The 23,974-nt window shown below is 44.0% G+C and overlaps 1 protein-coding gene across 7 annotated transcripts in view; it reads left to right on the forward strand.

The window, feature by feature from the left end:
* SYMPK (symplekin scaffold protein) overlaps positions 1-23,974 on the forward strand; it is a 1,117,730-nt gene that overhangs the window by 173,756 nt on the left and 920,000 nt on the right. For all 7 annotated transcript variants that reach the window (XM_085625602.1, XM_085625603.1, XM_085625599.1 and 4 more), the window contains 2 exons: positions 11,459-11,532; positions 14,744-14,870. In XM_085625602.1, coding sequence (XP_085481728.1) covers positions 11,459-11,532; positions 14,744-14,870 — 201 coding nt within the window. The remainder of the gene's footprint in view (positions 1-11,458; positions 11,533-14,743; positions 14,871-23,974) is intronic.

Raw genomic sequence — 23,974 nt, forward strand, 5'->3', positions numbered from 1 at the left:
AAAAGGATCTAATCTAAGCAACTCTTAAATTCAAGCTGAGGCTCGACAGGAGCATAAGAGGGCTCACCATGCCACCAAACTGTTACAAGGGGCCATCAGGAAAATCAATAAAACCTGCACGGAAATAACAGAAAGAACAACGGTGCTGGAAAAACGAGTATTGGCACTGGAGACAGGAGTCGAGAGTACTACTCAACAAACAACATCTAATGAATCTAGGATGACGGATGTCATGTGGAAACTGGAAGATTTTGAGAACCGCCAAAGGCGGAATAATCTTAGGCTACTGGGCATTCCGGAAAATGCAGAGGGGGGAATATCTGTGGTTTTGTGCTCCGTCTGTTGAAGGCTGGATTCCCCGAACTTTCACATTGGGATTAAGACTCTGAAGTGCAATGGGTGCACCGCTTCCTGTGAGAAAGTGCCATCTTTCTTGCATGGTATGCCCCCACTTTTTGCTGAATTGCTGAATGTACTTTGACTGAGTGTGCCCTGGACTCCTGCCAATCAGGTGCCCAGGGCCTATGTTCCTTCCCTAAAACACACAAAACCCAAATTGGCAAACCCTGGCCACATGTCAGCCCCTGGTAAATGGTACCCTAGGTACCCAGGGCCTTGCGACCAGGGAAGGCCCCTAAGGGCTGCAGCACTCATTGTGCCACCCTTAGAGGCCCTGTACCCTTACACACACACACTGCCTTTGCAGACTGGGTGTCTGGGTGCAAGACAAAACAAAGTCGACATGACACACATCCCTGTGTGCCATGCCCATCACCTACACTGCCATGGAATACATCAGCCACCCCTCTAGCTGGGTGCCTTATGCCAATGGTGTGGGCATAGGAGCAGGAGCCCTGTGCCCCTACAGTACCCAGGTCCATTCCTGAGCACTGTAAGTGCAGTGCTGCCATTTAAGAGTACATAGTGCTGAGAGCTCGTCAAACACGAACTCCACAGCACCATAATGGCAACACTGAAGACTGAGAATTTTGGTATCAAACTTCTCAGCACATTAAACCCACACTGATGCCAGTGTGGGAATTAATGTACCAAGCACCCAAGAGGGCATCCCTTAAACCTAACCTACAATCCACGTCTGCTCTGAGGCTGCCACACAGCAGACATGTTGCTGGACTCCTGGGTGGGAGAGCCCCTGCTCTCCTGGGCCTGCAACAATGTACATCCTGGGCGAGGTGCTAAATGTCCTCCCCCAGGATGGGCAGGGGGAAGCTTCAAAGGCATGCCACCTCTGTGAGCTTCCCCAGGCCACGGCAACCCCCCACTCTGGCGGAAAGCTTTGGCCGGAAACCCCAAATAAGGACAGGGGATGTGCCAGCCTGCCAACCCCACCCCTCAGGTGGGGAGGCGAGGTGAAGCACATCTCCGGGCTCTCGCCATCTTGAAGATGGGAAGCCCTACCCTATCAGGACTAGGCTACTGCCCCCCTCCCACAGGAGAGAGGCAGGATAGGGGGTTTACCCACCCCAGGACAGGGACCCAGTGGTCCCTGCCCTTCACCTACCTGTAACGCCCCTAAATTTTAGTATTTAGGGGCACCCTGAACCTTCCTTCCCCAGATTCCAAAATACAAAGAAGAGCAAGAAGAAAGAAGACCTGCCCTGCAGCTGCTAAGAAGAGGAAGACATCAACTGCTTTGGCCCCAGCCCTACCGGCCTGTCGACTCTCGAACCGGCTCCTGCACCAACCCGGAATCTCTTGTGGCCAGCAACCTCACAAACCCCGGAGGACCTGGCTACCTTTTGGCTCTAAACCCCTGGGACTCCCATGAGTAGAGGCTCTACCTACTCAAAACCTACCTCTAATCCCTGGCACCAGCCCGGAACCGCGAACCCAGCACACTCTGCACCAGCCAAGCCTGGCCAGTGCCGGTGTGAACAAAGACCACGAGGACGACCCCACGGCGACTGTGACCCCGAGTCCGGCACCCAAGGACCTCCCTCGACACTCCTGAAGAACCCTGCAGCCTCAGAACCAGGTGCCCCCCCTACCGCAATCGACAGAGGGTAAGATTTCCCGACACCAAAAGGCATCCCTGCACGCCGCGCCCCGCGGCCCCCTGTGCCCAATCCCGGGGTACCTACCTATCCTCCAACTACCCAACTTACCTCTCAAAGTGGTGGTGGCACCTGAAGGATCCTCGTCCTCGAGCTTGCAGTCTTTTTCTAAACCGGAGATTTCCCATTGAAATCAATTGAGCGCCCGAGGGCACAAAAGCACCCTGCACCCAGACGCCCGAGTGGCCCTGGCAGTGCAACCTCTACACCTACCTACTTCCCCACTTGCCCTGAGTAAGTGACCAGGAGCCCAGCTCCCACAGCCGCGTGGCTTGCTAGTCAGCAGCCACCAACCAAGGCCCCCCTATCCCTCATAGGATAACATTGGGCCTAACTCTCTCTGCACCCAGCCGCCCTAGAGTCGCTGAGGGTGAACCAACGGTACCTACCTGACCCTGGGGAACCCCCGAGTCTATGCCCAGAACCTCAACTCTGCCAGTCTAGTACTTACCTTTAAACCGATAACTCTATTTTCTTCATAGGGTAACATTGACTGGCTTTTTCCTGAAATTTCTTCTGTGTGGACTTTTCAAATCTTAAAATATTCACCAAAAATCAGCCGAGTAATGAAAACGAAAATACTCACCTGCTCTTAGGTGAGCTCCCAGTGCTGGATCTTGGTGCCCAGCACCGACTCTGAAAAATACTTGCAACTGTACTTACCAGTAACCCAATTTTCTCCCATAGGAAATCATTGACTGTTTTTCTGCGAAATTTCTTCTAAGTGTCAATTTCTGCAATCTTTAAATATTCTTTAAAAATCGTATAATATCTGAAAACGTAATTACTTACCTGTTTTGGATAAAGGTCCCAGTACTGAGTCTAGGCACCCAGTACTGGATTACAAAAGGTACCAGAACATACTGTACCTGCAACTTGAATTTTCTTCCATAGAGAATCATTGACTGTTTTCTTTGAAATATTTTCCAAGTGTCAACTTTTAATCTAGCTAAATATTGTTTAAAAATCATCACAGTAATTAAGTCGACTTTCATCACTTGATTCTAAGTACTGACCCAGGATTGAATCTAGGATCCAGTCCTGGAATTCCAAAAGTAATCCTAAAAGTAATCTGTTGCAAATAACTTGAAATTTTCATTGAGCTCAATGCATTGTTGTGTTTAAAATAGAGTTGCCTATTGCAACCACTTGTAACTGTTTACAAAAGTCAATTGCATATTGCAAAAGTATTTATATAAAGCATCTCATTCTGAGAAAGTATATTTTAAATCCAATTGTTGGTTCTAAAATAAAACAAGCATATATTGTTTTATATATAAACCATTGGCCTAGAGTTCAGTTATTGAGTGTGTGAGACCATTTGCTGACTGAGTGTGTACAACAAATGCTTTACACTGTCCTCTGATACTGCCTTACTGCTCGACCAAGCTACCACTTTAGAGAGTAAGGTTATATCTAACTTTAGCCTCTGTCAAACCCTTGGAGACTGTGGACTCTGTACACCCTGTACCTATTAAGGAACAGTATATACAGAGCCACTTTCTCACACTTCCCACATGTGGTGAAGAAAAGAAAGGGTCAAATGGATGATATTAAACCTAGAGTAATTTGGATTTTTTTTTTTGGCAACTTTCTTTTACGATGAGCAGTTTTTGACAAAGCACGTCCGGAAGCAAAGCGCTCAGCGGAGGGCCACTCCTTCGTCCGGCCAGACTTTTGCCATGCAACGGTCGAAAGGAGATGGAGGCTTCGCCAGCTTATCTCTCCTTTTTCAAAAAGCAGGCTGTGAAGTCTATTTATTGAGCCCTGCCCGTCTCAAGGTTATTCATCGGGGAAATACTAGGGTCTTGCGCAGGATTTTTTACGAGTGCTATCAGGAACTTCGGCCCATAAGGAATCCTAAAGAGGATTATATGGCTGTCCAATGTATTGGACTTTTGGATGTATCAGACTTAAGAGAAAAAAAAATGTTTTCTGTTTTCTTCAGGTGCTTACACAAGGGTGTTGGACGGGTGTTGGTGGGCAGCAGTATCATGCAGGGGGCATCACAAGGGTCTTCGGACCTTTCTTGCCGTAAGCTAGGGGGGGTGGGAAGGGGGGGGGGTTCAAGGGGTTGGCTGGTCATTGGGTCAAGGTATTGACAGAGGCATGGAGAATTTAGGTATGGTAATTGAATTTTTTTGTAAGGTAATAGAGAATGCTTTTAATGGCATGGGGTAAGATTAGAATTGCATCCGTAAACATTTGTGGTTTGAATTGTCCGTATAAAAAACACAGGATTAGTGAAGACATGCAGTATTTGAACGCAGACCTAATATGTTTACAGGAGACGCATTTTGAAGCTGGGAGGCAGAAGGTGGCAGAACTAGGGGGGTACCATCTAATTTCCTACACAACACAAGGTACACGGACTAAGGGGGTAGCTATCATGGTTCTGGGGAAGAGTATTACATTTTCACGGTCCAAGACGGATCATTTAGGCAGATGGGCCTTGACTTTATGGAATCTTTTACGCTTTGCTCGGTCTATGGCTCCGTGCTTGATGATCCGGCTTTGCTTAGTTGGTTAAATATGGAATTGGTTGGGTGGCCATTGCCAATGATTATCTGCGGAGATTTAACCTTAAATTTGAGAGCCAAAATAATGAAGCAAGGGGCAAGCTTATACAGAGGACGTAAACCCAAGGTTTTTAAATCATTGCTGGAACTTTGTCAAACTCATGGGCTTATTGACGCTTGGACCTTGCAGAAACACCAAGATGATGGTTTCACCTTCTTTTCCGCCCCACATCAATCACGTGCCAGGTTAGATTATTTTTTTTATATCCCAGAGCTTGTCGACTAACTTTCACATTTTTTAATTCTCTCGGGTAATGTCCGACCACAATCCGCTGGTTCTCGAGATTCCGTTCCAGGCGGTAAAAAGGGTAACACCATGATGGACCTTCGATAGAGCACTTTTATCTGACCAAGATTATATTTTATATATGTAAACATGGGTTCCGAGGTTTATATCTGAGAACAAGGGGAGCACTCGAGTGGATATTGTATGGGATGCCCTGAAAGCAGGAATTAGGGGGGAACCTCAAGGTATGGTTGTTGGATACAGAAAGAGGCAAAAGCCAATCTTCAGGAATTATATGTTAAATTAGCAGATGCAGAAACTCAACAGGTCGGGCTATTGTTAATGGGGGAGAAGTGGGTCAGGCAGAGATTAGGGTAGCCTTAGCCAAATCAAAAATATTGGAAATTTGAACAAAGAAAGCAGCAGGGAAATATAAAGGGTGGAAATCTAATATGTACGAATGCAGCGAGAGAGTGGGACATCTGCTTTCAGTACGTACTAGACAGAGGGCGACTCAGGGAGTTAATTTAGCAATTAACGATTCTCAGGGGGGGGGGGGGGGGAAGACTTACTGAGGCCTCCGATATCCGGGCTGCTTTCCAACATTTTTATCAACTCCTGTAATCCGAAGACACAACGGGAAGCGAAGAAGAGATATGGGACTATCTGGCAGGGTTGCCTGGGGATGGGCTAATAGGAGAGGAGATAGAAGCATTAGAAGCTCCCATTACAGCGAATGAGGTTATAGGGGTTATTAGCTCTTTGGCTAATGGGAAGGCTGCAGGTTCGGATTTTATCCTTGGTGAGTTTTATAAGAAATTGGCTCCCGGTCTATTAGAATTATTGGTTGAAGTTTTTCTTCAAGCCCAGTTAGGTCAGATGGCGCCCGCCTCATGGAGGGTGGCTAATATGGTTGTTTTTCCCAAGAAAGGGAAGCCGGTTAATGAATTGGGCTCTAGTAGGCCTATAACGTTAATTAATAGTGATGTTAAGATCTATGCCAAGATCTTGGCAAATCGGCTAGCAGGTGTGATTAAAAATTTAGTTAGTCCGGTCCAACATGGGTTTGTTCCAGATAGGAGCACATTTGACCGTATTCAGAGGGTGATTGCTCTCTTTGACGCGGCCGAGATTACGGGGGACCCTATCGGGCTGATCCTGCTAGATGCGGAGAAAGCCTTCGATAGTGTCTTCTGGTCGTTTTTATGGGCAACATTGGAGAGAAGAGGGTTTGGTGCCGGTTTTGTTATGGCTGTTTCTGTAATGTATAACAATCCGGTGGCCCGAATCGCCATTATGGGTAAATTGTCCGGTCCAGTGTTAATAAGCAGGGGACGCGGGGGGAGCACCAAGATCTTAGCATATGCTGACGATCTGGCCATTATGACTCCGAAACCTTTGGAAGCATTAACTGAGATTGAAAGAGAGGCTGAGATTTTTGGGCAAATCTTGGGGTATCGCCTTAATTCCAATAAAACTTTTGTCGTACTAGGTAAAGGGCTTCATGCCAGCAATCCTCTGGTTGTCTAGAAGGCAACCTATCTTGGGGTCGAGATAATGGTGGATATATCTAAGATTGTGGAAACTAATTTGGACCCTTTGCTGCCAAAATTTAAATTTAAAACGGATTTTCAGCGTATAGATAATCTTAAACTGAGTCTCGTGGGGAGGTGTAATGTTATTAAAATGCTGTATCTACCTAAAGTGTTATACTTTTATAGGGCAATCCCGCTGGCTATTAGTGTTAAATGGTTTAAATCTTTAAACCAACTGGTTTCCAAATTTCTCTGGGCTAACTGCCGCCCTCGGAGAGCCCTTACATTTTTGATGTTTCCCAGGGAGAGAGGTGGATGGGCGGTCCCGAATTTTGAACTATATCAAACGGCGGCTATTTTATCTAAAATTGGTAGCTTGATTGGGGCTGAGCCAGTGCAAATACAAGGGGCGGGTCCCATATCAATTTATGGTTTAGTGTTTGGTTCGGAGGCGAGGGGTTGTCTCTTATGTTACACTGATTTCTAATACTACAAAACTGTGAAATTCAAGACACTAATGTGTGCTTTTAAAATCTGGGTTGCTGTTCGTAAAAAGATTGGCATGGGCATAATTCATGCATACACCCCTCTGGGGGTGTACGGGGGTAGGATGGGTTTTGATCGAGTGTTGTTGGTAGAGGGGTTACTTAAAGAACCCGGTACACTAGGGGGGATCTACAAAAAGCTTATGGAGACCATGCCGGATGACCTACCCAAACACGTGGGACAGTGGCAGGTGCGGCTTCAGATTGAAGCATGGGAAGTAGAAGACACTTTAAATTTAACTCAAATCTCTTGTGTAGCCACAAATCTCCAAATACAATGTTTTAAGACGTGGTTTAATCTCTATATTACACCTGAGAAGATCGCTAAATGGGGAGGAAGTACGGGAACTTCTTGTCTGTGCTTCAGCTATCCTGCGGCAGACATTGTGCACATATTTGCTTCCTGTCCTGAACTGGGCTTGATTAAAAGAGAAATTAGTGGTATTCTTGAATCCCAGCTGGGACCCCAAGTAGAGAGGACTCCCCAATTGATAGTATTGGGGGTAGCTCTTGCCTACCTACCCGGACTCAAACTTTCCTATACGTCGCTATGATAGTGTTTCGACTGTGTCTGGCTACCCACTGGCTTGGTCCTGTTCCCCCTACGGGGCAATAATGGCTGGGAAGATTTCTAGCCGTTTATAGGCTAGAATATGCAGCATACGCTAGAAGGGGACCAAGATCAAGAGCCAAGGGTTTGGTATGTGGGCTCCTCTGACAAAATGGTTGGATAAGTGCTAGGCGACGGCTCGAGAAATTAGAGTGGATATGTTGGGAATTTGAACATTTATTTGTTGCTCTTTAAAATTGTATGCTTTTTTTTTTCATGTCCTTGGGCGATGCCGTTACTATAATGCTGTTTTTCGTGTTCTCTTTATTTACAAGACCAGCTGGGGTGGGTGGGACGGTTCTGGGGTGGTGTGGGTGGGATTATCGGATGTATTGATATGTTGCTATATGCTGTTACTTATGGATACTGAAAACCAATAAAGAAAGTTATTAAAAAAAATAACAAGTTACTTACCTTCAGTAACACACTTTGTAGTGGATACTCCTTCAAACCGCAAACTCCTCACTGCCCCTTCACCTCCCAGTTCTGTTGTGTGGTCTCTTCCTCCTAAAAGGATCCCGGTCTAGGAATCGGCACACTGGCTCTTTCAATTTATCCTACGCTCCACGTCTGAGGAGGCGGAAGACCTCTTGTAAGAAACTGATGTCCCCATGAGAGGGTGGCACTATGCTATGCTCATTACGTCCTGATCAGAATGGCATTGATGCAGTACTGCAGGGCACTGCCTACCAGCACGCTGGAGTACTACTTTGAATTTTTCCACATTCAGTCTAGCACCTGGGGAAATTCAAAAGGAGAAGAATCTGTATTTAGATAGTGTCCAACAGAAAGAATTTTACTGAAGGAATGTAACTTGTTCTTCTCCACCAAACACATCTTACATTGAGGCACACATGGCTTTAAGCATGGTAGTAGTCCCAGCAGGGCTACCTATATTATTTGTAGTAACATATGTACTATTTGCACTTTTTATCATATTTGAATATGTTTGTCGTGTCCCTGTGAAGTTCCTGCAACCGTATCTCTATATACTTACAACCGCTCCTTTATTGCCCTTAATTGCTGTCTTTCACATTACTGCACCCTTAATCTTGTGTGCATTCTAGATGTAGTTACATCTGTCACATTCTTACTCCAGTCAGCCTTGGGAGTCAAAAGACCTTCTAGCCCCAGCTGAACCGGTTTCCTATCTTGAGACACTGGCTATTTTAACATTGTGGAAACCTGTGCATTTCCCTACCTGTAATAGTCTGTTTTTAAACAATGGTGGAAATGCGAAGCAAAAGGTGGTAAACGCAAAATTTCTCTACCTCACAGGCATTCAGAATGACTTTTATAACTGGTACGAATTCAAAATTGGTCTTCCACCAAACATCCCATAGTAGTGAATGTTCCCAAAAACAAACAAAACTTCTGTCATAGCTCTCCCTTGCTGGTAAGTGGCTCTGTCTGCACTGGATATAATATAGTTGTGATGTCACTGGAGCCATATTGTGCGGCCCTGACTTTGGGGGCCTTTTTTTCACGCCCTGCGATGCAGATCTAGAGCTGCTCTCAAGTGACCAGTGACAGGAAGGGCTCTCATCTCCCTACCCCCTCCCCCCGCCCACACAAAAGCAGGATTCAAGCCTTGCTGCTCGTGCCATGGATGAATGTCTGTATTGAGTATCCACAAGGTCTTTTTGTGGTGCCGGAGGACCAAGCACAACTCGAGGTCATGCAATAAATGCAGCTTTGTGTATGCCAAGGAAATAAAAGAGCTGGTAGTTAAGTTGTTTATTTCGCCAAGTCCAATTTGGCCTTGAAGTTTCATTCTTTCCCAACCTACAAATCTTAGCTTGAGAAGAAGAGGAAGCAAAAGGAGAAGAGCAGAGGCTCACTTCGATGTCAATCAAGGTTTAGAGATAGGTCACTTTGACAGACTCCTCTTCCAGGGAAATTATCAGAATCCTTCCAGGCACGGCATCAAATTTGCAAAGGTGGTCTGTGGAGGAGAACTTGGTACAACGGATGCCCATTTGCCCACCACATGCAGGGCTCACCGTAGTGACACATGCACTCTCCATGCGGTGAAGTACACACCTGGAGATCAGAGGCCTCTAGTTTTCAGGGGAGCAGTTTCAGCACATCAACCTGTTATACCTCTGAATGATTAGTCTGACCCTGAATTCTTTCCTGCCCTTCCTTTGTGGCTGATCTGTCCAGATCTTGACAGATAGCATGGCCATGCTGTGATCTGCTACCAAGCAGCGAGGTGTGGGATCTCCTCTTCTCTGTTGAGAAGCTCTGAGATTTTGGGCCAGAGTGCATGTGATGAAGATGCTAGCCAGAATGCACACTGCCTACGTTTCGATGCCTTCCAGTTTCCGCTAAAGGGAGCCTTTTGAGGGGGGAGGGGCGGGGGTGTTTGGGTTAGTGTGGAAAGCTCCAAGTACCTCTGCAAGTGGCTCTCTTCTCCCACTCAGAAGAGCATGTTCTGCTCCCCAACCTCCAGAGCCTCACTTTCATGCCTGGAAATTAAGCATGGACATTTATAATATTGTCACCCCTCAGCAAAGTTTGTATACACCAAAATATGGAAGTGCTTTATTTCCTGGTGTGCCAATGAAAACGTGAACCCCTTGAAAGCACACCTCTCTGATATATTACGTTTTCCCTTTCTCTAATTGTAGGCACTGTTTCTGACCACCCTTGACCTGTATTACCCAAATTGGTACTCAAGATTTATTCCTTGGCACCAGTTTGGTTTCCCTGCCCAAGGTGGGTTACCCTGTTCCATATGAGGCACTCCATTACCCTACCTACTTTCTACTTTCTACCCTTGGCCCCATCCTATCAAGGAAGAGAAACTAGTTTGGCTGGACCATCGTAGGATGGTCTGTTTAAGATGAGTCGAAGAAGATCAGAACTGACAATCACCTCTTCGTTGGGTATCCTTGCTCATTCTGCCAGAGTGAAGGCTTCAATGTCTGCACGTGCCAGGGGTGTTTCTGTGGTGTTGATTTGTCTTGTGGTGAAGTTGGCTTCCTGCAGAAAACACTATTGCTATTATTGGAAAGGGTGAAAAGATGGTCATTAAGCTCATTCCGTTTTCCAGGATTTCCTTGTCTGACCATTCCTAAAGACCAACCACCTGGAAATAGTGGTATTTATTCAAAAGGTGAGGAATCTGCAGATAAAATTATTCATCGGTTTAAAAAAATTGCAAACCTTTGGTAAAGATCTTTCTGGTGGATACTTCATGGATACTTCCTCATGATCCAGCAGTCAGATTTCTGATTTAATTTGGATACAACTTTGCTTGTTGCACTGCACACTGATGTTCACCTCATCTCTGAATCTCTTGAAAAACATGGGCAAGAAATTGATGTCCGGATGTTGGGGGGGGGGGGGGGGGGGCTGCTCGGCTTCTGTGACGTCCCATTTGGTGCCAAAATTGAGTCTGCACCATTTAACAGCAAGGGAGCACTATGACAAAAGCTTCCAGATCCAGTCTGGCATCTCGGGCATTCAAAAGTTGTATAATCAGCGTATAGCTAGAGTATCCTTCAGAAAGATCACTAACAAGGGTAAGTAACTTTTTCTTCAAGGAGAGACCCTGACACACTTCTCCTGTGAAACACAAATTATGATTTTGTGTTGGCGGGACAGGAGTAGAGTTATTGGGACCTTAATGAGGAAGGACTCAAAAGTGTAAAACAATCTAGGCAACGGGTTCATTTTGAAGGTGGCTGTCGTGCTGAGCAACAAACGTTGGTGCTTTAATTGTGTAATAAGAAACATATAAAGCATGGGAAATATGTCATTTCAAATGCCTTTCTTTATCCTAGATTCGGGTAGGTTTCATTTTATTATAGAAAGTAAAATGCATGTAGTGAGTCTTTTTTTTTTCTACAGTACTGTCATTCTTTTTTGTTTCTTGCATAGGAAATGATCGCCTTCCAAACTGACAAGTCCATTGAGGTCCGCAAGTTTGTGATTGGCTTCATAGAAGAGGCGTGGTAAGTGTGATCATCCTATCCTACAACTGGTCCTTTAACTCAGCTTACATCAATTTCCTCAATAAATGATCAGTTCCTGAAGTACCTCATGGACATTCTGGCTTCCTTTGTGATTCCTCCTAAGAAGTATTTAGATTTTAACATTTATTTGTCTGTATTCCTTACCAAGGCTTAACACTTGACAAAGGATTCCTTCTTCTGCATGTGCTATACCTACCACCTCTCAATACTGTATAAATTCCTATTTACGGCAACTGCGAACGTAACCAGTTATCCATGTTGTTACTGTGACTGAACTGGTGACAACAATTCTCCCAGTTATCAGAAGTACATTACTGCTGCCTCCTGTAAAGAGATTCACAATCTGACTCGAGATAGATGGCCCATAGGAACCAAGTCTCTAGGTTTCAGAAGCAACTTTAGCTCTTTCAAGGAACAGTCAAAACACTGTATTCAATCTGGCCTCCTCAAACAGTTTTTAGCAGGGTCTTTCTATAGTCTATCTTCTCCTACACATTACACAAGTTTCTACTGTACAGCCCAAATCCAGGATAATGTTTCTTTCTGCAGTCTGTTTGGCTTATATTTCTTGATCCTCTTGAAAATGGGTCTCGTTATTTATTTTCTTTAAAATCATTTTTCTTGGCATATCCTTAGTGAATAACAATATATTCAGTACAAAGATTAGTTAAAAAGAACTTAACTAGTGCAGCATTAACGTTGCATAGCAACGGGCGAGATTGTCATAGTGGCCCCTGGCCATGACCGTGAGATATCTGCAGCAACCTTAAGGCTAGAATAGCGGCAACTCTTAGGGTTTCAAGTTGTTGGCCCATCTGTTGGGATATAGCATATCTGAATGTCCAAGAAAATGCAAGGAAAACAAAAACATTTTTGAAAGTATCTTGAACTGGACAGCTTAGAAAAATTACCTAGTAAAAAATCCATGTGGGTTTAGAGATTATGGGCCAGCAGAATGGGGTGGGAGGCTTTGATGGGCAAGGTGAGGAAAGGTGAGATTACATTAGATTAGCTTGGGTATGTCAATGAACCCTGAGGAGGAGCTGGGAGGTCAAAAATGGTATGGGGAGTACATAAGGTGTATAAGGAAGGGTGAGGTAGTGAGAATTACTACAAGAAGAGAGTCTAGGGGATGGGTCACCATCTTATGGTGTTTCAGCCAGATCAGAGAGGACTAGGTACCAATCTGGAGGACTGTGGAGACCCCTGGCTGCTTCCCTCCAGCAGACGGTGCTCTGTGCTTTTTCCCAAGTCAACAGGGCACAGACCCACAACTCAGTGCAGGGAGGATGTGCTTTTTTTCCATGTCATGGTGATGGATGTCTTTGCTAGAATCCGGTCTAGATCGAGGAAGCCAGTGGCTACCTTTCCCCTCTTGGGACCTCCTGTAGAGTTTGAGGGCCTCTGCCTCCCAAGATTCACTAGTGGAAGGCCAGTGACGACCAACAGTTTCTGTGTTACTTTAATCCTTTAGTGATGTAACCAGGGGTAATCCAGAGGTCATGTCCGAAATCCACAGCTTCAGCCCTGCAGTGGGGGCAGGAAGCTGCAGACGTTCCGGTAAATTTTGCAATGCATTCCAGGGAGACGTATGTAATGTAATATTAGCTTGGGTCTCGCATTTCAGGCAAGGGCCTTATTTCGGAAGGAGACAACACCACATTCCTGCTTCTGCACTTAATATGGTGTGGAAGTGTTGATTTCTTCTGCTTTGGCCCACCTTATTTGTGTGTTACCAGATGAATCTATATGTGGACTTAATTTGGAAGTCCGGTATCTACTAATAAGACGTAGCATCTTTTATTCATTTTAAAACATATACAGAGTGATCCAGTTGTCAGTTCTACAGCCATATCCACATGCTGATTATACAAATTTACCACGGATATTTTGATGCCATATGTTAGGAGCGCCTCGCATATGCCCTGAAGAAGTCCAATGTTTTGGGACGAAACGCGTTGGCTAGTCTACTCAACACAGTTTTTTGATATGTTTAAATTAAATTTTAATGAAATAAAAAGGATGACTTGAACAACCTTGGACGCAGATCTTATAATTTTGTGACATTGTTCATAAGGTGGTGCACCAACTACTTTGTTAAGGAACTTGAGGTACTTTAGGCTCGCTCTCATTCTTTCTCATGTAGGGATCCATCAATGTCTGTCTCCTAGGCTTTCCAGGTGGGCTGAAACAAATCTTTGTGAGACCTGATTGACAATCCCTTACTTAGCCAGCTAACCATCCGATGACCAGTGCTGATGGTGTATAAGGAGTGGAGAAACTTGTGCATGACAGGCTTGTTGACCACCGAACATGTATTTTGCAGAATATGGTGTAACCACCAATATTTCTGGTATTGGCCCTCATGAACGTCAAACTGCTCTCTTGGGGCTTGAAATGACAAACACTACCCATCTTGGAAGATATTTCCTACCTTGCTTAACTTTACATGTTCCCGGTGATGTAGGTCTCGATCATCTAAGTACCCAATCCTATTTGGAAATCCAAGGAGGGGTAGCGCTGGAGCGTGGGGGGTGGGGGGGAATGCTGTGTCAAGGACTTGCTGTTGGCAAAACAGCATAAGGCTGTTGTCAGAAGATTTAAAGTGGCGCCCCTTTACTTAGTACCTGTATTTACTGATGAGAGATTGTTAGCTCGTCCAAGTGGAGGTCTAACAGGGGTCCCTGTACTATCTGTGAAGGGTAAGCTTGACATGAAAATACCCATGATGTAGAACTTTGCGTTCCTGTACTCCTGGTGTCACATCTTGGGGCTTCATTGAATGTATAACTGCCTACTGCCCCCTCTTAGTGTGTGACCTTGAGATTCTCATTGAAATTGTTTGAGGATCCTACTATTCCATGTTAATGAATCTAAATACCAATGTTGGATGTTTTGGAGCATTGGAGCTGCTGTATACCTTAAAGATGCAATATTATGTTTTCAATGTTGCCAATTGGACCACAATTACTCTTTTGTTTAAATATTTACTCAAATGATTACATTTGTTTGGAAAGTATACACTTTTCTGTGTGTGCCCACTTATGTGTGTGTACAGAGAATTTAGATTTATCTATTATCAAGGATTCTGCCCAGCGGGGAGGATTATTGTGGTGCACCTTACTTGAAAATTTCCATAATGGAGAAGTACGATTACAAGGAAGTAACTCTGCCATCTCCTTCATTTCAGCAAGCGTGACAATGAACTACTGATGAAGCTTATTGCCAACCTCAACATGCTACTGCGAGATGATAATGTTAACGTAGTGAAGAAAGCCATTCTAACCATGACTCAACTCTACAAGGTGGCTCTGCAGGTAAATTGTCTACTATTGGCCCACAGCCGTTAGAAGGCCTATTTTCGTGCTTAGACGTGCATGAGTAGGTGTCATGAATTTTTTATAATAATAAAATGTCTTATTTTTTTAAATTGTGCTTAAAGTGATTACTGAATTACAGTTATGACCGATGGTACTATTTTACAACTCGTTAGACCAGATTTATTAATGCCCAGGACAATGGAAATTTTTGTGATCTTTGCTAGTAAATTTAACAGAAGCACCCTTCGTACATCCTGATAGTTTTGTAAAAAGAAATATGTGCTGTAGTTGAACATAGTTTACAAATGTATTATCTTTCAGATTAACCTTTCTTTCCAGTGCAGCCAAAACATTTTCATTATAATGCTCTGTTTACTTTAACGCTGCACAGTCTTTTGATCCAAGTATTGCGTAGTCTTTTTGCCACATAATGAGAAGAGAAGACTCTTTGGGAAAAAAACCTTATGTTGGGAATGATAGAAAGAAAACGGAGAAGACAACGACCAAGATCATGGTGCTTAGACGCAGTCAAGAATGACACAAACAAGAATCTCCTAAAGAATTCTGTTATTAAACAAGCAATTGGAGTAATTTTATCCATCGAATCACCAAGAGTTGGACATAACTGAATGGATAAAACAACATTGCACAGACATATTCTCCTGATTTGTACATAATGATTGTTGATAAAAAGCTAAAATGTTTCCTTCACCAGATTAATCAAGAGTCTGAAAGGCCAGACCCAGATTGGACCAATGCAGAAAAGCCAGTGGCCTTCTAGTGAATTTTTTAAAATACAGTCTGGTCTATTACCGGTCGTCGATATCCAGACAATACAACTTATTCAAACCAAAAAGGTCACAGATGCCCAATAGTAAAGATGTATGCAAGACTCCCAAGTGTCATTCCATTTATTTATTTACCTCGGGATTCCCCAGTGTAAGGAGGATTGAAAAGATCCCAGTATTAAATTAGCAACAATAAAAATGAAAGGATGCTTTTCTAGCCTTGTAATACTTTTCAGCAGTACTAGGTGAAACTGAGATTAATGTCCTCAGCAGTGTTAACACCTGCTAGAATTGAGTTAACACACCCTGAACTTAAAACGTTCACACACATCTAAGATATTACATTTTCATTCGCATAATATTCAGGTGTTTTTGGTTTTAATAAGTTATACCAAATTGTTGTACAAATATCACTTAGAGATTCCCGGTCTTCTTTACTTTTGTCAGTTTTGGACTCGTAAATTCAGCATTTTTGTATTTTTTAATGTATGAATATGTAGTATTCGGACCATTTCAGCCTTAAAAATGTCCTTGGAGTACAATGGTGAAACACATATAGGCTGTGTTTCAGTGAAAGACACTAAACTGACTAACTATGTTCAACTGTAATTTGACTGTACTAAATATTTATTTTTTGAGAAAATATCAAGATTTGCAACTGGTTCTTGTGTTACATTTATATACAGAAGAAGGGGGGGGAAGTCCTTTGTGAGTTTTATTATACACTTAGGGAGACTGGGTGTGCTCCATTTGTTGCACTTCTTAGTAAAAACCTAGCTTTGTGTTTTTTACATTCTAGGCTTGTCAACTGTAATGAACTGCAGGGGTGCGTGCAATTATCACTGTTGTCTTATACATATCGTCATAATCTTTGCTAGTAATCAAACATGTCAGCGGCAGTTTTCTTCCTAACTCTTTCCAGCTTTTTTGACTCCCCTTGGCAGGAAAGGCAAGGTGGTTAGGAAAGTCTCCCAGTTTGTTTTCTCTTAGAGGAGGCCAGCACCACTAAGCATTTTGAAGAGGGGTGAATTGACAGGAAGGCTGTATCTCCTGGAGTTGGTCTGTAGCATCCTGCAGTGGTGTGGTTCAACTAGGGGAGCTTAGAACACTGCTCTTTTACAGCTTCTATAACGACCTCATGAAAGAGGCGAATTGGTTCTGCACTAGTAGCAGCTGTCTGTATACCATGGGTGAGGATTTAAGGGTGGTATTCAAATGAAGAGAGAGGACGCTCATGCACTTCAACGGCCTTCTTGAGGACGGTGTGAAGGGTGTCATTTCTGCTTGTGCTGCACTAGGATCTGGATCACTTTCGGTGTTAGTGATGTATCCTGGCTACTGCCATTCTGAAGGGTGAAAAGATCTCATGAGCCAGAAGTGGATAAGGGCTTGTTATCATTGTGCCCTTGGCCATCTGGGGTTGCTCATCCAAATCGAGAGTGTATGTATTATGTCCCAATGTTGCCTTGGGAGTTTGGGAACTTCTTCTGATATTGCTCCTCCTCAGAGGCGCTATTCCACTGGAAAAAGCTGTATATATTTAGTAAACACTACTGCCAAGGTAGGAATTTGGCAGCTATATGTTTTAAACTTTGCACCTTTAAGGTGCACATAATTACACAGCTAACTATTTTGATGAATATTGTGTCATACTGCTTTCAGTTGTGATCCTAGAATGTGAATTTATGAAAGATCCAAAGCTGGTGAAGAAGTTACAGACCTGTAACTACAGTGCTGCATCATACATACATATATTTCATAGATTCACTTTCAGTCCTTTCTTCTCCCCTTTTCATGATGTTCAACCTCTACTCTATATTATTACACGTGCTGTGAAATCTGTGCAGTTGTGGCCTCTAGGATGAGTGGGAGTATGTACAAACACCACTTTCATATATGTTTTAGGTGAATATGCTGCTAAATAAAAATTGTTTGCCTTAAGCCATGTAAATACTGTTTATATTTATGAAATAACTTATCTCTCCAAGTTTGATTACGGGAAATGATTCAAGCATGTTGATCTCGGAAAGATAACCTCAATAATGTTATTATAAGTCACACCCTGGCTGATTATTACATGTAATACATTTAGGTGCCGCCTAAAGACCATCCATAAACCAACTTCGGTTTCACTGTAGTCCTCCCCAAATGGGAAATGCAACCGGTTTGTGGAAATCATTTCTATTTTTTCTAAAAATTTAAAATGTTTTTAACTAAATTGCATATAGAGGTTTTGCACACACTTAATGATGTCAATACATTATACTTTGTGTTTCAGAAATTAATCCGTCCGTATGGAAAACAATTCTATGCTAGCTGTTAAATAAGAAAAAACCTAAAGAACTTTTTCAGGAAATGGATTAGATTTAATTTAAACTCAATAAATCCCCACATCCCTAGGAAATGTATGTAGTAAATTGTGTGTAGAGGATGTAGCCTAACGGTTAGGGTGGTCAATCTGAAATCTGGGGAACCGGGTTCGAGTCTCGGCAATGATGCTTTATCTCCCTGTGCCAAAAATGAATGTGTCCTTATGTAACGCATCTGGTGCTCATGTAAAGCGCTCTGATACCTTTGGGTCAAATTCAGGCTATTTAAATCCACGAGAGAAAAAAAAAGTGTGACCAGAGTGCGTGTACCGTATCAAGCGGTCATCGTTACCGCCTCAAATTTGTCACTACCACTTATTGTTCCAGGCAAACAGCCAAAGTGATGTAATTCTTTCAGAGAGCAAGACAAATAAATAGTACTGGGATGTGCAGTCAGTGGCGGCGTGAACCCTCTGCTTTCCACTGCACCCAGTGGCCTGGTTTGTAATCTGCGGCCCGCTAAAGGTCTTCTCTGAGTGTCTTTCCACTCCTCTGTCTTCACTCTGCAGAGAACGGCTGCTATTTGAGCCAAATTCAATGAAGGGGCCAGAAATGAGGGAAATATCTAAATAGGGCAGACAGCATCAAATAGAGCAATGGGGAAGAGAAATGTAAGAAAGAAAACAATGTGAGAAAAGAAGGGTGAAGGCAAAAATGGTTAAAGGTAGAAAATATGGAAGAAAAGCAGGTAAAAGGAAAAGTGGATCTGAGGTAGGGTGAAACTTGGGCAATCATTCCCATAATCACCTTAATTTATGTTGGGTTGAAAGCTCTCTCGACCATAATTCACGTTAGAGTAGATGGTTTAACTTTACATCTCACAACAGTGTTTTAATACTTTTGCACACCTGAATTCTCATCTGTACTGTTGTACTTTGGCATGTTGTGATTAAACAAAATGCTGAGGAATGCTTGCGCTTCTTTCACAGATGCAAATTGTCATTTTATGCTCTGAGGTCCTGGTCTTAAGCTTGTGTGTTGTTTGGACCACATACAGTTTATCGTAAGTTAATTTCTACTCATTAGAGGATGTGTCATGTCCTTTGATTAAATGTTTACACTTTACGCATGCAGGGTGAGGGAAATTTCCAATCCATATTATAGACCCTGGTTCTTTCAGTAATATATCTGATAGAGACTTCTAACCGCAGATTCCTTACCTCAGAATATTCTCCAGGTGTCAGCCTGCATCCAGAATTGTTTGTGAGCAGTACCCCTGCGTTCCGGTAGGTGGCACTGTTCGGCTCCATGTGGCATTGTTGGTGTCCGTGCCAGAAGTGACGTTCGCGGTGCCTATATAGGTGCTACCCTGGCATGCTGACATCAGTTATTTTATTTCCGCGCCAGCCCACACAGATCTGGTAAGAGCTACCCCCTAGTACCTTTTGACTAGGTGTTTTCGACGTTATGTCAAAGTCTCTATTTAGAGGTTTACCTCCTGGTGTGGCAGGGATATCTTCGAGGAAGGCCGGCTTCAAGCCATGCAGCACCTGTCACAGACAGATGTCCGTGACGGACCTGCACCTTGAATGCCTTTGGTGCCTTGAGTGGGACCACGACTCGAAGGCCTGCCCACACTGCCTTGCCATGCACCCGAAGGCCTTGAGGGAGCGATCGAGCATCTCAAGGCCTGGCTCCGCAGTGTAGCCAGCTTATGGGTTGGCTCCTTACCTCTATGAGTTTCCGGATGGATCCGGATTGGTGTAGGTCGTGCCACCTCCCCGGTGCCGATCCTGAGGCACGCTCCCAGTGCTGCCGCGCCATCCCCATTCTCATCCCCGACTCAGTCATGAAGCAGGAGGGGTGTTGTCCTATGCCAGGGCCAACCAGAGCCATGCCTTCCAGGCCAGAGCATGAGCCCTATTCTTATTTGTTAGGAGCATTGGGAGGGGTAGCTGGACCCTGAAGAATAACAGCCTTTTGAGGAATGACTGGACTGGGCAGAGGATCTGGGTGAAGCCAGTGGACTGAATACTTCTCCAGACACTGGCATGCTTTCTCCCCTGATGGACAGCGCTCCGTCCATCACCTCCTTGTGTTTGCTTTGCTTGCCCTAAGTTGGCAGGGTATGCCAAGACGTGGGTCCCCTGCTCACTTTGCCACTGGATTTAAGCTAGCCTGGCTGATGAGGGGTGTCATCCCGAAACCGGTCCCAGGATGCTTGTTTCCGGTTAAGACTTGGCTTGGCAGTTCGTACTGGACTGTTCCCATAATTTGATTTGATTTGAAGTGTTACTTGTAAAGCGCACGAATGCCGTGGCGTCTTGGCGCTGGGTGTGAGACGTGACATTACTCCAGGTGGGTTCTTAATTTTTACCGAATAACCAGGTTTTTAGGTCCTTCCTGAAATTTAAACGGTTCGGTTGGCATCGCAGAGGATATGGCATCTGGTTCCATAATATTGCTGCACAGTGAGATAATGTTCGACCTCCCCATCTGACCTTCCGTGTTTTAGGGATACAAACAAGACCTTCCGTAGATGATCTGAGTGTTCTGACAGGAAGATATCTTGTGAAGAGTTTACCCACTTCCCTGGATATACCTCCATAAAGAGCCTTGTGTACAAGACATAGAGCTTTAAAATTAACCCTATGCCGGACCGGGAGCCAATGTAGAGTTTTAATGGCCTCTGAGGTGTGGCGGCCCTTAGGTATATTCATAAGCAACCTAGTTGCCGCATTTTGCAATGATTGGAGCTTCCTCTCCTGTGCCTTGCCAATTCCCACAAAAAGGGCGTTACAGTAGTCTAATTTTGACAGAAAAAGTGAGACTACAATTGTCTTTTGAAATTCTGTTGATATAAAAGGGAAAATTTTCCTTAAAGTTTTTAGAAGGAGGAAGCAGGAAGTGGTTAGTTTGTTAATATGGGCGGATAGGTTTAGCTGATTGTCCAGTGTTACCCCCAGGTTCTTTGCCTTTGAAGCGGGGGTAGGGCAGAGTCCAGCCTCCTTTGGCCACCAACTTGTGTTCCATACCGATGGGCCTTTGCCAGATTCAAGGACCTCTGTTTTGTCAGTGTTGATTTTTAGGAATTTTGAGCTCATCCAATGCATAATGTCAGTTAGACATGCATGAAAACCAGTAGCTACAGTATCTAAGGGCTCTGTGACTGAGATGGTGAGCTGAGAGTCATCGGCATACATAATTAGTGAGAATCCATGTTTTCTAACCAAATTGGCCAACGGGGCGACATAAATATTAAAGAGAGTCGGGGAAAGAGCAGACCCCTGTGGAACCCCACAGGGGAGTCGAAACATTTCAGACCGCACATTCTCCCAGTGTATATTTTGTTGTCTGGTATCCATAAAAGAGTTAAATAGATTAAGTGCAGTGTTCTCTATCCCGGTCTCTTTAAGCCGTTGCGCCAACACCGTATCGTTTACGGTGTCGAACGCTGCCGACAAATCTAGTAGAACCAAAATAGCTTTATTACCCTTGTCTACCGTCCTCCGTATCTCCTCAGTTGCCAACAGCATTGCCGTCTCTGTCGAATGACAAGGCCTGAATCCGTGTTGGATACAATCCAGCAGGGAGTTATCTTCTAGATACAGAACCAACTCCTTGTTCATGGCCTTTTCCAGAATCTTCGCAGGTAGAGGCAATCGGGAGATTGGCCGATAATATTTTGGTTCTAGTGGATCTGCGGTAGGTTTTTTCAGGATTGGCCTTATACATGCCTTTTTCCACGCTTCAGGGTATTTGCCACTTTCCAGAACTTGATTTAGAAGAGGAGTAAGGTGCGCGCTAATGACCTCTGAAGCTAGATGAAAAACAGTTGGGGGACATGGATTGTTAGGGGAACCAGATTTTGTGGATATCAGGAGGTTGTTAACCTCACCTACAGAGTGTCGTAAAGCGATCCAGTCGGCTATTTGTTACTCGGCTGTTTAAGTTCAGAGAATTGCAAACAGGCCTGTTCTTCGCTAGATTCGAAAGATCATCATATATTGCTTGCACTTTATTTTGGAAAAAGTCGGCCATTGTATTACACAAAGCTTGATCAGGTGTAAAATTACCTGCATGTTGGGGGGGGCCAGAGTGTGTACGGTTTTAAACAATTCCTTTGAGGAATGGGTAGCCTTGCTTATTTTAGCCATAAAAAAGGTCCTTTTAGCTTTTGCAATTGCCTGTTTATATTCCTCCAGGCATTTATTGTATAGTGCCTTGTGCTCAGAACTGTAATCAGTTCGCCACACTCGTTCTATCCGTCTACATTTCATTTTTATTGTTTTTATTTCTATAGTATACCAGGGTGCTGTTGGCATAGCTCTTTTACAAGTTTTATTCACTTCAGGGGCCAGTTTATCTACAGCTGTTGCAATCCAGTCGTCAAAACGACTGGCTGCTACATTATTATCACTACTAAGAGTGAAAGGATTTAAGCTTAGAGCCTGTTCCAGAGTAGCCTTTTCTATCCTGTTCCATTGCCGCATTTGTAGGGATCGGGCTGGAAAGGATTGAGGCAGTGAAAAATGATTATTCGTTACCTCAAAAATAACAGCCCTATGGTCTGTCCAGGGCAATGGCAGTGTTTTAATAAATTTTGTACCTGGGTGGTTTGTAAAAATCCCATCTAAGGTATGGCTAGCCAGGTGCGTGGGTTCCAATACTATTTGGGACAGTCCATATGCTGCCAGGTTATCCACCAAGCTAATTGTATCAGGGTTTGTCTCTAGTTCTAAATGGTAGTTAAAATCCCCTAAAATACAAAGATATTCAGAGTCCAAGCTTGTCTCTAAAAAGTTTAGAATGGCCTGCGAAAAGCCTGACATTTGTCCCGGCGGCCTGTATACCAGTAGTCCTTTGAAGGTAGTGGAGTCATTAAGTTTGAAGGAAAATAATAATGTCTCAGATGGAAGCGTAGTTATGATCTCATGGCGCATTTTTAGATTATCTCTGTATATTATTGCTATGCCACCACCCCTACCTGCTACCCTGTCATGGCATACCATTGAGTATCCCAGGGGGAGGGCTATGTTCCAATCTGGATCTGAACTAGCATCGGTCCACGTCTCTGTTAGGAAAGTGACGTCTGCTTTTTCTATTTGGAGTAGACATTCAAATTGGTATTTATGTTTCACAAGTGATCGAGTATTCAGCAACATACAGGACAGAGTTTGTGTTGATTGTCTACTTCTCTTGTCTATTCTAAGGGTGTCTTTACCTCCAGCAGCCTGGGGGAAGTGATTTTGTCCATCTAGACCATTTATGCCTCCAAAATGTTTTCGACAGTCTAGGTCTGACAAGGAATGAACTTCCATTTTGTCCCCTACTGGTCGGTGTAAATGATATCCGCATCCCTTACATAGGTAGGAACTCATGTTGATGTCCCCATCCCAAATATTACAAAGCTCACACTTACCAATCAGTAGGTTCTCCAATTGGGCTTTTGTGTACTTGCGGATGGGAAACGGACCAGGGGTCTTGGCGCTGGCCGCGCTCCGGGCGCAGACGGGCTTGCCTTTGGCGCGCGGTCGCTCCAGCACACAATTTAAAGTCAGGGGAGCGGAAACTAGACCGTTAACCCTTGCAATGGCAGTCTACCTCTAATCGGCGATACCGCGTGATTATGTGTTGCGTTAGGTATAGAGCATCAAAATATTCAGTTTTAATGGTGGCGATTCAATTTTAAAAGTCCGTGCAATATTAGGATACAATTTATGAAATTAAAAATTCAGGTCATCGATATCTTAAAATTTATCTAAGCTAGGCAAACCTATTCATTTTTTAGCGACTTAGATCATCAAAGGTTTTAAGATTGTGCAAACACGCAAATAGCAGCAATAGTAGCAGTTACAGATTGCAACTTCCCACACCCATACAACTGACTTCAGCCACGTCACAACAGGCTGCGCGGTCGCTCCAGCGCGCAATTTAAAGTCAGGGGAGCGGAAACTAGACCGCTAACCCTTGCAATGGCGGTCTACCTCTAATCAGCGATACC

The sequence above is a fragment of the Triturus cristatus genome, chromosome 9 (genome assembly GCF_964204655.1).
Source record: "Triturus cristatus chromosome 9, aTriCri1.1, whole genome shotgun sequence".
NCBI classification, from domain to species: Eukaryota; Metazoa; Chordata; class Amphibia; order Caudata; family Salamandridae; genus Triturus; species Triturus cristatus.